Source organism: Tachypleus tridentatus, chromosome 10 (genome assembly GCF_004210375.1).
Source record: "Tachypleus tridentatus isolate NWPU-2018 chromosome 10, ASM421037v1, whole genome shotgun sequence".
Taxonomy (NCBI): Eukaryota; Metazoa; Arthropoda; class Merostomata; order Xiphosura; family Limulidae; genus Tachypleus; species Tachypleus tridentatus.
The window spans coordinates 74,385,874-74,399,901 of NC_134834.1; the positions used below are offsets into that span (position 1 = coordinate 74,385,874).

The window sequence follows — 14,028 nt, forward strand, 5'->3', positions numbered from 1 at the left end:
GTTTGATTTCACATGAAACTGCATGAGGGATGTCTGCACCAACCATCCTAAACACCCACTGGCAACTCTACTTTTGTCACTCTGAGTCATGGGATTTGACCATTATTTTATAATGCATACTTTGTCCCAGTGTATGAAGCACATATACATATGGATATTTTTTTTTACCTGTAATGTAATGCAAACAAAGAACCTCAGTTTTAAGATCTGCTACAGTAAACACTGACTTGCTTTTGTCCAGCATATTCAGTAGATTGAAAAACATTTTCTAATTGAAAACTTTATGTAATTGCTAATCCAATTCTGACACAATATGAGATTCTAGCTGTTATTAGTGTATTTCAGTTGCCATTCAAACATATTGAGAGTAAAACATAGATCTATAAGTTAAAATCTGAAAACTTTACTTACAAGTTATGTTAATGTAATTATCATGCTTATAAATTTAAGTTCCTAAATGTTATTAGTAGCAGTTTTTTGTGTGTTGTGTTACAATAATTTTTAAGTGTTAAACAGTAATTACGTTTTTATTAGGGTTGTCCAATTTCCATACTTGATGATCTATCCAGTCCTCAAGTTGAAGGAAATGAGACATTTGTAGTGTTTCTAAGTACACCTATAGGAAGTTCGTTAGCTGATCCAGGCAAAGCTTTTGTTATCATCAGTGACTCCTTATCTGATCGTAAGTTTGTTGTGATAGTAAATTTATTACATAGTTAATATTCTTAGATAAACAGAAATAGAAGAATATTTCTGTTTATTTTCTCTCTCTTATCAGGAATTTCTAAGAAATCAATAATATGGCTGAATAAAGACAGTAATTAATTCTGTTTAAAGTTGTATCATCTCTAATTATTTTTATATTCCAGTTCCTGTCATACAATTTCAAGTAGAAAAGGTTGTAATTAAAGAAAATAGTGGAACTTTACAGGTCCCAGTCATTAGGACTGGTGACTTATCAAGCAAGTTGTCTGTATTATGCTACACTGTACAAAAGACAGCCTATGTCAGAGAAGATTTTGAAGAACGTCCAAAAAGTGATTTGTCAAAAATAATTTTCTTTCCAGGTGAAAAGGTCAGTTCATTTAGGATAAGTGCTTTAAAGCTAAAGAAATATAATCTTTTATGAAAAATGAAATGCTAATTTTCATGATGAGTAAATGTAGAGCTTTAAGTTTATTTATTCAGGTAAAAAGTATGAAATATATTAATAAACTTATCACTTCTGTGTTCCACAATTTGTTAATAAGTTTAGTATGCAAATTAATTCATTTCAAATATATTTAGTCATGAATATTTATAAGAAGGTTTACGTTGTTTAAAATATTCAATATATAAAGTTGAAACAAGTATTTTTTCATTTGTACACAGAGTAAAAACTGTGTAGTATCAGTAATTGATGATGCAAGGTTTGAAGACAATGAGTATTTTCTCCTGAAACTCGGCAATCTATGGACTGATTCTGCTGGAGGAGCTGTTATTGGATCTGTAGACACAGTACGGGTCACTATCACAAATCAGGAAGATGGTACATACTAGCTTGGTTTACACAGATACTATTTTATATGTATATATAGAATGGTTGCTCCTAATTTTTATATATATATGTGTGTGTATGTGTGTGTGTGTGTGTGTAATTTGTGATAATACATGAAAACACATAATGATCACTTACATTATTTTAAAGTTTTAAATTGAAAAAATATCATAATTATTAAAAACAAATTGGTAGACATTAGTGAAGAAAGATAGATGATAATGTAGGGGATAAAGTGTAACTATTTATAAAAACAAGTCAAATTGTGTAAGTGTAACTTTTAGAAACTTTTATTACATATAATCATAATTTACAAGGAAATTGTTTTATTAAATATCCTTATTTTAGTTGGTAGATTATTCAGTGAATTCTAGATGTCACTTTATGCCCTAGAATCTGAGTTTACAAATTCCCATAACAATTTTAAAAGAATAACATGGTTTTTAAATGTTTCCTAATTATATATTGTCCCTAGCTAATGCTCTTTCTATAATCACTACATGTTTATGTGTTTCATGTTTATTGCTTTTTTAAAAATCTTTTGAAATGATCTAGTAGATCTAAATTGTTATTAATTTTCGTTAAACATTTGTAGATAAGTGGTGTGAAGTATAACAGTGCTATTCATAAGTTTTGGTCCATATTTTTATGAAAAGTCACAAAATGAAAGTATTATTTGGATTTAGGAGTTATTTTTTCTCATGATTACAATATGATTAGTAACTCGATTTTTGAACATAAATTCAATAACCAGTAATTTAGTAGGATTTCTTGTTGTTCTAAGTATTTGATAGTGTGGATTATGCATGTATGCTGCTAGGTTTTCAGACTGTTAACTTTCTCATTCCATTTTTGCTTACAGTCTCTCTCGCTCCTTTATAACTCTTTCATAGTGTCTCTTTCCTAACATTATTTCTATGAATGTCACAAGTTTATGTTTTGATTAGCAACAGAAATTGACTCTAACCATTTCATAACTTTTATGCCATCAGCTCTTTTATGTTCCTCCTGGTATTTCTTATTCAGCAGAATGACATGTTTTGGTCATTGTCCTGCTTAAATTCAGTGCCAAATAATTGTCATCCACTAGGTATTGTTTGAGTCAAAATATTGCGATATGTTTTTTCTTCATAATACCACCAATTTTGACAATATCTCTCTCCCCTGCAGCGAAAAAAATCATTCTCACGTGATTACAGACACTTTGCAATGTTTCATTAGCTGTTTCACTTAAACACTTATCCTTAAAATTCTTACAGTTGTATAACCATATTAAAAAAACAAACAAAACAACAAGATGTTTCACAGATCTCAGTCTTTGTTTCATTAATTTTTAACTCGTAGTACATTGTTCAATGTATGTGTTCTTCCCTTGTTTTGTGATTGTTTGCAAAATTTTAAGCATTATACCATTTCAAATATATGGATTGCTAAGCTTGTCATCTTCGTAAACCACTTTCTTGCAATCATTATAAGGTAGTTCTGTTTCTGCTTTTTATTCCATACACATTTTATATTTTCCATATATTTTGGGGAATGCTTTGGATTAATTTTTAAATAGCTGAAATACTATTTAGGTAATTTTTTTTATTGAACATACCTGATTTTAATATTTTTAGTAACTTTGACTCAGAAACTTTACATGTAACACTTTCTCAAACAGTTTAGAATTTACAAGTCATGGAAAATTTTAGTTATGGAAGTTACAGAAGTAACCAGACTCATAACATTTCTTTATTATAAAATGCTACTAATTCCAATTCAAAGCTCTTTTCAAACCCAATTTATTAGTTAATTAGGTGCTTTTACCACCTAAATGATCCTTACCAATATAACTTGGAACTACCCACACCATTTTCTGAATCTTGTTGTTATTTCTGATTTTAGGATACACTAACCATCTTTATGGGTAGGTCAGAATGCAGATGTCAGAACTTCTTTTACAGAGTTTACACTCAAAGTTTAATTAAACTACTTTATTGTCAATATATATCAATAAACTTGTCATTAAAATATAGTTTATAGTAGTAACTTAAATATCATATCAGTTTTAATTTACTAAAATTTTTATATAAATTCTCAGACTTCACAATTTTGTATCAAATAACTTTTTTGCTCTAAATTGCTTATTTTATAATTTCTTTCCACCTGTTATTTATTTCCTACGTTCCTGAGAACTTACATATTTGTATGTTAGATATCACCAAGGTAACATGTAAATTTATAGCATCCATAGTTCTTGCTCAAATGAGTTATATGTCATGTCCTGAAATTCACGTAACACTCTGCTAGTAGCACATCCCACCTTCAAAAAATCTGGATAATTCCCTTAGACATTTACTTTTTTATTATTTATAACCAACAGAGAAAGAAGATTTTAAATTACTGTTTTCCTTTTGAGGTTAAGTAGTTCTTATGATTGATTATGACTTATTTTTTGTTCATTTCATGGTTTGCCTTGACTAGGTAAGGAAAATATTTCAGTGCACATATATCTTAGTTAGAAAGCCAGTTATATTAATAGTTTTGAAACTACAGAAAAAGAGACTTCAATAACAAGAAAGTACAAGACCCCTATGGAAGTATCAAGTTTCTTGTTTTGAATGTTTATTTTTTTCTTTGTTGTCATAGAAGTAATTAAAAGTAAAAATTATGAACATGTTACGTTTAATAAAATATATTTAAATGAAAATACTCAACCCTACAAACACACTTTACATTTGTGGTATGTTCAGTCAAGTTACTGTGATGATTCGCTTTGACAGGCCCTTGTATGGCCAGGTTGTTAGGGTGTTTGACTTGCAATCTGATGGTTGTGAGTTTGAATCCCCATCCCAAAAATATGCACACCTTTAATCCAGGGGCATTATAATGTGATAGTCAATCCCATTATTCATTGTTGGTAAAACAATAGCCCAAAAGTTGGCTGTGGGTGATGAAGATTAGCTGCCTTCCTCAAGTTTTACTGTTAAATTAGGGGCAGCTAGTGTAGATTGTTGTTGTGTAGCTTTGCATGAAACTTACCACAAACAAACATTTTGGCAGTTATGAAAATAATAATAAAGTAGTAAATGTAAATGACTAGGGTACTTGCAATAGTTATTTCAGTTATACCATAGAACATTTTGGACGAATTTTGCTTTACCTATCTTTATCAAGTATGTTAAGAATTTTTCCTCAAATGAATGATTTGTCTTATAAGATCACCCCCACCTGCATAATGAAATTTCTTCAAAAACAAACAAACATAACATATATAGACAAGGATCAAAGATAATATTTTTGAGTAATATACTACTGAGTTTTCATTTTGCACAACAGTAACTCATCTTTTAAGACTGTTTAATTCCAAGTTATATTTTTTTAACTTTTTACAGTTTTTGGTTTTTTGAAAGATAGGAAGTATTTGTATTATTCTAATACTGTATTTAATTCAGATAAAAGTAGGTGTGAGAAACAACAACATATTATCATTACTATACATGTCAATATACCAAACCTATATTTAGAGATTTCTTGTAGCTGGTGTGCTGTTATGTTAGGAGAGGTTGTTTTAATTACAGTTATGTGACAGAAAGATAAATTAATACTTTACTAATGGTGGTTCTCCTTCTTGGAACGTTTTATAGCTTGTATTTTCTTTCTGGACTTAAACTTATCACTGACACCACATATATATTTATTACATCCTATTGTGAAGTATATTTTTTTTATTTATGCAGTCTAAATTTTCTGGTAAAGTTATTTCTGATTAATCTGTATAATTTACATTACACAGAAAATAACTTTCTTTTCAGTTCTGTTGAAATTAATATAACTTAATGCATATATAGTGTCAACTCTCAACCTTGACCAGTCCACTTATACAGTGCAAGAGCCAAGTAAACCAGATCAGATTGCTAAGGTTATATTGAAAATTGTACGAAAAGGAGATAATAATCAGACGTGTAGAGTCAGAGTTAGCACTCGAGATGGATCTGCCACCTCAGGAGTTGATTATCATGCAAAAAGTAAACTTCTGATGTTTCCTCCAGGTAAGTTATTTTTCCCAAAATAATTTTTTTTACAGTTGTATGAATGATGATTCCTTCAATATGAAATTTGTCTCAAATCTATGCTTATGTACAGATAGCCTAGAAAAGAGAGCACAACATGCTAAAGTATTTTTATTATATTACCCAACAGTAGATATGGTAGCAGCAATTTAAATGTTCTTTATAATGTAGTAATTAATTACATATAAATGTTTTTAGAGGCATTGTAACTACTTTAAATTTACTGAAAGGTATGATGAATGTCTTTTGACTGGAGATTACTTTTGGTATCTCTTGTGTCAGATGACTGAAATCTTCATTCACCATCAAACATGTTTAGGGCATAGACAAGTTACCCCCATTCCAGCCTGGCTATTTATATTACCTTCTCTGTACTATCTTGTGGTTAGACCCTTTTACATCCACCTTCAACTGCTCAGTGACTTGTCTTCTGTGGTAGGCATTCTGACTTTATTCTCAACAAATACTCCAGACATTCACATCTTTTTTACTAGATGAGTTTGGAGATAGGGAGTTTTTGAACTCTCTGAAGTATCTCAACATTTGTTATAAATTCATTCTTTTCAGTGCCTGAAATATTTTTCTAATCTAAGGCACACACATACAAAAGACATTTAGGTGTTTGTTTGTATTTTTTGTGAATTTATAGATTTTACATCCATATATTAAGATGGAAATAACACTTGAGTTGAAGATTTGTACTTTGTTTTAAAATTATACATTTTCAATGACTGAATCTTGTTTGAGCTGGTTAATGCAGTCAGTCTTGCCAGTTTGTGACATCATTTTGTATTGAACATTCTCATTGGTTTGCACATTACTGTCATGCTATATCAATTATTTCACTTCCATTTTGTCTTCCTTTTGGTTTGTAAAGTAATGCTTGAATTGGATGTTGTTGATGGGGCTTATGTTAGATTTGTTTTTCATAACTGGTTATTAGCCACAGCATTTTTGCACTACTGGACAGTCTTTTGTTCTCTGCTTGCATGTTGATTAAGTTATCACATAGAAGGGCTATCTCATTAGTATACGTAGTATGTAAAATATTCATGAGTTTACTTGGCACGTTTCCTTTAATATACTTATACTTTACCTGAACACACTGTATCTGATGTATTAATATTTTAACTGGAGAGACACCATTTCTAATATATTAATCATTTTACTGGATGCACTGCATTTAATGTATAGAAAATTTTATTAGACACATTATGTCTAATATGTTAATAACTCTACTAGATACTTTGTATGGTTGTTTGTATGTATGTAATTAAGCACAAAGCTATACAATGGGCTACTTGTGCTCTGCCTGCCATGGGTACTGAAAGCCAGTTTCTAGCATTGTAAGTTTATAGACATACTACTGTGTCAATGGGGAGGCAGACAGCTTATATCCAATATTCATAGTTTTACTAGGTGCTTTGGATCCAGTGTATTAACAATTTTACAGGGTTGTATGTGAAGCATTCAGAGTTTAACTAGAATGTTTTGGATCCAATGTGTTCATATTTTGCTGGACATAATGTTCATATTGTATTCATAACTTTTTGTGGAACATTTTTTTTCTAATTTATTCATAAATCTTGTGGAAACATTTTATTTATAATGTACTCATGAATTTGCTATAATTATGAATTTATATTTAATGCATTTTTTTTAGCTTAACACCTTATCCCAAAGGTATACATTACTTTAGTGGACATTTAGTTACTGAGATAATATTATTCCTGTTTGTTATATGATGTTTATTTACAATCATAATCCTGAGTTATAATAATTTTAATATTGTGTATCAAAAGATACTTTTCATACATATCAATTGTTTTTTTGTAAATTATAACATTAACAGGAGCATATGAGCAGATGTTTGAAGTGGAGGTTCTTTATAACAAAGAACGTGAGTGGCACAAAATGTTCACAGTTGTACTGGGGCCAGATGAACCTGTTAATGCTGAGATTGGAGAAATCTCTGTTGCAACTGTTACAATATCAGACCATGAAGCAGCAGGAAGTGGTGTGCTACCTGCTTCTCCTATAGTAAGCATTTGTGATAATATTTATGTTTATTAATGGAGTATTAAATATGTTTGATTCACCAGAGAAGAAATAGTTTACTCAACTTTGTGCTTGATCTTGGTCACTTATTTAATTTACCAAAGGATAGCTAAGGTTTATTAAGTGCTGGAATTTGAAAACTTCTTTGATTCATTGAAGGATAGAATAAATAAGGTTTACTAAACTCAAAGTTTGATTTTGGTAACTTGTTTGAATACTTAAAGTCATATATCATAACAATTTTTCCTTGTTTGAGAAATGTTTAGTTGAAAGAAAAAGTATTTCCAAAACATACTTTTCATCTCCAGGGTTTCCACTCTTTGCTCACCTAAGCATACCCCCATTTGAATACTTTAAGCAGATTCTGATTTGCAAAATTCTTCACCAACTTCAATACACCTTCTGTTTATGCACTGTATGCAACCACCTCATTCAGATAATATAACCATTTTTTTCTTGATAAAGCATTTGTATGAGTCTCTGTCAACAGGAACATTGTGATTTTGAACATGATTGGCATTTCTAAGAGTATCTTTTCATTTATAGTTATAAATGACTTAATAAAAAACACCAACAGGTATAAATTCCTAGGTTAATGTTTCTACTACAAACGTCAACCAGTCTTCTTTTCTTCCACCTGTACTATCTGATGTTTATCAACAACCAGAGGATGGGCCACTCTTAGTCAAAGTTATCTGTGATATAATCCATTGCAAGATGGAAATGTATACATGGACAAAGGGTGTCTCTCCAGGGGATCATGAAGTGGCTTTTGCAAATGACTCAAGAATGACAGGTGAGAACTTAGACTCACTTTTTCTGGCTAATTTTTTTACTAGGTTAGCCTCAACAGATGATTATGTTGATCAGCCACCTCCAGCTCCTTTTCTTCAGTTGGTTACTTGGGTTTGTGAGGTTTTGGGGATCTCTCTATTCTATTTGACTTTACTCCTTCCTTGTTAGTAGAAAGGATGATAAATGACTGCTTGTTTTTTCCTTCTCTTCTTTATTGCTGTTCATGCTGGTAGATTTGCTATTCAGTTATTTGATGGGATAGCTGTGTCTGGTTCCCCATGTTTATTGGATCACCATACTTAAGCCAGGAGGAGGTCTATTTAGATTCTCAATAGATGGACCCACCTTTTTACCTGTTCTGGTCTAGATTGGACCTGTGATAATTTTAACCAGATTAATCACAATTTCTCAGGTTTGTGTTATTCTCATGACTGTTCTGAGGTATTTATTTTAAAATTCAACTTTTGTCTGAAGCATATCAATATTCTCCTCAGCAATCTGAGGATGAGTTGGGGATTTTGCTGATGTCTAAATCAATTAGATTGTCTTCTTCTTTGGTTTCCAGCCCCAAGTGGGGCAGAGGTATGTCTCTAGACTTACAACACTACTCATTGTGGGCAGAGCAAAGATGGCCCTTTGTGTAGCTTTGTGCTTAACTACAAATAAACCCTCTCTTTGGTTTCCTGACTGGATATATGGGGTATAGATGCTTTGTTAGAAAGGTTTCATTTACCTTCTTCAGTCCTCATGGAGTTACCAGAAGCATTGTTTCTCCATCCCACGCAATTTGCAGGAGATTTAAAGCTGTTAAAATCCCTATTTGACACTGCCCATTTACATTCTTCTTTATCATCACTGGCTTCTTGTCTTTCTGAAAATAATTTAGGAATATCAGCTTGTATTGGTTCCTGACCCCCTTCTTTGGTTGCTAGATCTATTGGTTCCTATAAAAGGGTCTGTTCATTTTCTTAGGGATCTTTGGCTAGGGCAGACTGATGACAATAGCATTGGTGACTATCCCGTGGGCAGAAAGATTTGGAAGCATGATTACACCACTTCCTGGACATCTAAAGCTCTTTGACCAGGTATCTGTGGGCACTCATGTTTTGGCTTCAGGGTTGATCATTTAATTTAAAATCACCTTCACCATTGTCTACTCAACCTATTGCCTTTTTACCTCCAACTAATCTATGGTGAGTGGAGCTTTTTTTTCAGGCCATAAGAGAGTTGCTAGTCAAAAGGGTAGCAGAGAAAGTTGATCCTGTTCTGGGATTTTATTCCCATTTATTCATTATACCCAAGAAGACAGGAGATGGATGTTCAGTCATTAATCTGTTCTTGAGTCAACCAATTTTTAGATCCTCCTCACTCTACAATGGAATATTTTCTCAACTTACAATGGCATTTTGCACCAGAGTTCTGAATGATCAAATTCAATGTTACTGATTCTTAGCTCCATATTCCCCGGTTTCTGAAGTTTATGCACAATGATCAGAGCTCTACATTTTGGTCTTATATCATCACCTTATGTCTCCTACAGAATTTTTTTTATTGTAACTTGTACTTCTTGAGCCTGTACAAATATCATTATATGGATGGCTGGCTCCATTCTGTTAATTAGCAGAACAACACTATCAGATTCTCCTTTCAGGAGCCACAAAAGCAGGCTTCTTTATCAAACTGCAGAAATTGTTGTTTGTTGTTGTTTGTCATCAATGCAATATCTCATTCAACTGGGTGTGTTTTTTATTACTCACTTAAGTTAACTAACCCCCAATAGACTTCAAGCCAAATAGTCATCAGACTTTTACATTTATCTTCTTCTCCTACTGCATTGATAGTTTCTCTCAATCTTGGTATGCAGGCATCCCTCAAGCTTCACATTCCTTTGATGCATTCTGATATTTTGGATCTTCCTGTCTTATTATTCAGTTACAACATTTCAGTTTGGAATGATTGTATCGGAGCAACACTACCATTGGGGTACCCATTCCACCACCTCATCTCTAGATCTATCTATTCACATGTGTCTCTTCAGGGATGGGGACCTTATTTTCAAGGTCAAGAGTCCCAGGATACTTGAACATAAGATGAGTCTCTTCTCTATATCAATATTCTTGAACTTCTGGCAGTACACTGGGTAATGGTTCAAGGTCTGTCTCTCTTGAAGGGAAAATTATTATGATACATTCTGACAGTTTCACAGTGGCATCTCAGATTTTTTGGCAAGGAGGTGCACATTCTTGAAAGCTTTGTTTTTGTACCTTCAATATTTTCTACTGGTCTCATTCCCATTGTATCAATCTTATAGGATGTCATGTTCCAGGAGTGATGAATTTAATTGCAGGTCATTTGTCTCACTCCAACTGGATTTTTTTCAATAGAATTGATGCTACATTATAAAGTTTTTCAGTAGATTTGTAACTCATTGGAATTCTCATTTGTAGTTGTTTTGGTCTCTGTTACCTCATCCTTAAGTGTTGGCAGTAGATGCATTAAGGCAGGATTGAATATGTTTACATCTATGTGCTTTTCTCCCCGATTAGGCTATTTACCTGGGTACTGATAATGGTTTGTTATACTCCCTGTAATGTTCTTTTGGTCACACCATATTGACCAGTTCAATTGTGATTTCTGCTTCTTCAGTATCTGTAGAAATGTTCTCCTCTATCTCTTCCACATTGGCAGTCTCTGTTGAGACAACCAAAGTCAGATATTCCCTATCCAGATGGTCGAAGTTATTGTGTCCTTTGAGAAACGTGAGGGTTTAACTTTTAAGGTTTCTGTGTATTTGACTAAATCTCTCTGTTGGCCAAACATGACGATTTATTAATGGAAATAAAATATTTATCATCAGTGGTGAAAGGAATTTAAACCCTTTTCATCCAAAACTATTTACCTTATTTTGTTATATGACTTGGATAATTGAGAAGGGTCTTACTTTGTCTATGGTGGCTCTATATAAGACATACTTATTCAATATTTTTAAGTATTCCAAATATTGAAAGGTTTTTAAATCACTAGTTTTATCAGGCCTACTAAAATCCTTTAGTATTCTTTGGCCTAAAGGACTTTTCACTTACAAATTGGGATTTTACAATTGTTTTACATGCATTGCCTCATCCTCCTATTGAGCCCTTAGCTTCATGTTCTTTGTTTCATCTTTTTCTTAAGTTGTATTTTTTTTATTTTTAGCTTATAGACATTGTTGGTTGGAGTTGTTTGCAATCCATGTGCTTAGGACTCTATCATTTCCAATTTGTCTTACTTTACCCTGATAGATCTTTGTTTTTTCTTGGCAGCCAGGAAAGGGGAAGGATCATTATCACCAATCACTTTGCAGCCATTTTTCACCATTGTGACTGCTTCAATCCTGATCATGGTTCTCAAGTGTTATGTTGCTTACACTAACTCATTTTGAGGTACTAGGAACCAATTGTTCATTCATTGGGACCCTTCTGTTTCTTTTGACTTATATCCCATTACTGTAATGAGGAGGCTGAATAATTCAGGATCAGTTTGTTTTTAAAAATGTAGAGAACTTGGTTTACCTATTCCACATTTTTCAGGTCACTGTTACTCAGGACCCTCCAATGCATATTACCCCCACCCCCCAGACTTCACTAATGGAGCTCAAGAGTCCTTACCATCCAGTTTCCAGTTGTTGGCATGGTGGAGAGAGACTTTTCCTTCAGAGTGTTGAAGTGTGTTCCTCCATTCTTGGAAAAGAAGGCAGAGTTGGGCCCTCTCCTACTTGGTTCCCTGGATATTTTTCCCAGGCGTCAGTAGGAGTGACACCAGCCTACAAGGGAGCCTACTCATGATTCTGATTTAGATTTGATACAAAGCTATCCAGTTGAGAGGTATATAGCCCTTCTCTTTGATCAATGTTGATTTCCTATATTGTTTTTTGAAGGAGGTTCATGTCTCCTCATTTTTATGAATGAAAAGTTATCCTATCCTAGGTCCTTGGTTGATCACAGGTTCTATCTATGGCTGTAGGTTGGGATCCAAACAAACGCATATGTGTGTATAAACACACACACACACACACACACACACACACACACACACACACACACACACACACACACACACATTGTGGTCCAATAGCTCTAACAACCAACGTAGGTAATAGGTACCATGACCCCTTAATTTCAACCCTGATTGTAGAACCTCTATCTGGTTGGAGCTGGCCTATATTGATGATTACTCATATTCCATTGTATATTTGATATAGAAAGTAAGTTCCAGGTGAAGAGCATACTTGTTAGGGATTTAGTGTGGTTTCCCCACTCTTGCACTAATTTTATCTTGATACAACACTGTTCTATACAGACACTTTCTGTATGGATCGTGCCTGCACTGGCCTCTCCACCTTCTCAGTGTGGGATTCTGGCTGTATATTTAACAGATGGTATGTATATTTTGGAAGTTAACACTTTCCTAAACTGAAAAATGTATTTTTAATAATCCTTTCCTCTGCTGACACTCTCCTGCCCTACCTCCCCACTGAAATCTGGTTTATGTCTTGAAAAAGTGATCACATTTTTGGAATGAGGTTCTTATATACAGCATCTAAATAGAAGGTGAATTGAAGTTGGTGGAGAATTTTGCAAATTAGCATTTGCCCAAGATATTTGAGTAAAAAGACTGGAACAAGCGTTTTCAATGTTTATATGAGCAAAGAGTGGAAATTTGGAGATTGAGAAATAACTATGTTGCCAGAGGAGATAAATATTACTAGAACTACATCATCAGTTTGGAAAAATGTTAATAATAATAATAATAATATAAAGTATTTCTTTTACAAATTAAGACATATAATACAAATAAGTTTTTAATTATTTCCATCACTCTTGTTTTTGCATCCATTAATATTATTCTAGCACAAACATTTCAGTAAAAATATTTTGTATAAAAAATCATTTAATTGTTTATTTCAGTCCCCCATGTTTGTGTGACAACTGTTGATGTAAAGATTACAAGCATTGTTATCATAATAATGTTACTCAACTTTCCTTTTCATCAAAAAATAACTTAGTTGTGACATAAATGTAAGAGGAGTGGAGAGAGGTTGATATTCAACATCAGTTTTTCATTCAAGACTACTATAGTTAGAATATGTTGATATTCAACATCAGTTTTTCATTCAAGACTACTATAGTTAGAATATGTTGATATTCAACATCAGTTTTTCATTCAAGACTACTATAGTTAGAATATGTTGATATTCAACATCAGTTTTTCATTCAAGACTACTATAGTTAGAATATTTGGTGGTATGAGATAAATGTGCATTAATTAGTTTAAAATTTGCACAAGTTTGACCTGCTTTGTTTAATCAACATGTTCTCATTGTGACAGACTGCATTTTCAAAGTAACTGTGATACAAATCTCCAATATACTTGAATTAAAACCCGTATGTGTATGTTCTTTCCTGAAAACCTGAAATAATTTTGTATTAGCACAAAATACAGTGAACAACAGAACTTTGATACTCATAAGATGTTTTAGTGGCTTAGGCTTGATAAAATGTAATGAATATTTCTATTTTACATATTTATTAAATATTGCTGTAA

At 32.6% G+C, this 14,028-nt stretch overlaps 1 protein-coding gene across 1 annotated transcript in view; it reads left to right on the plus strand.

Annotated features, from left to right (window-relative positions):
* Positions 1-14,028, plus strand: part of LOC143228381 (extracellular matrix organizing protein FRAS1-like) — a 206,217-nt gene that overhangs the window by 159,660 nt on the left and 32,529 nt on the right. The window contains exons 55-59 of the mRNA XM_076459646.1: positions 535-682; positions 870-1,075; positions 1,372-1,528; positions 5,371-5,571; positions 7,445-7,632. Of these exons, the coding sequence (XP_076315761.1) occupies positions 535-682; positions 870-1,075; positions 1,372-1,528; positions 5,371-5,571; positions 7,445-7,632 (900 nt within the window). The remainder of the gene's footprint in view (positions 1-534; positions 683-869; positions 1,076-1,371; positions 1,529-5,370; positions 5,572-7,444; positions 7,633-14,028) is intronic.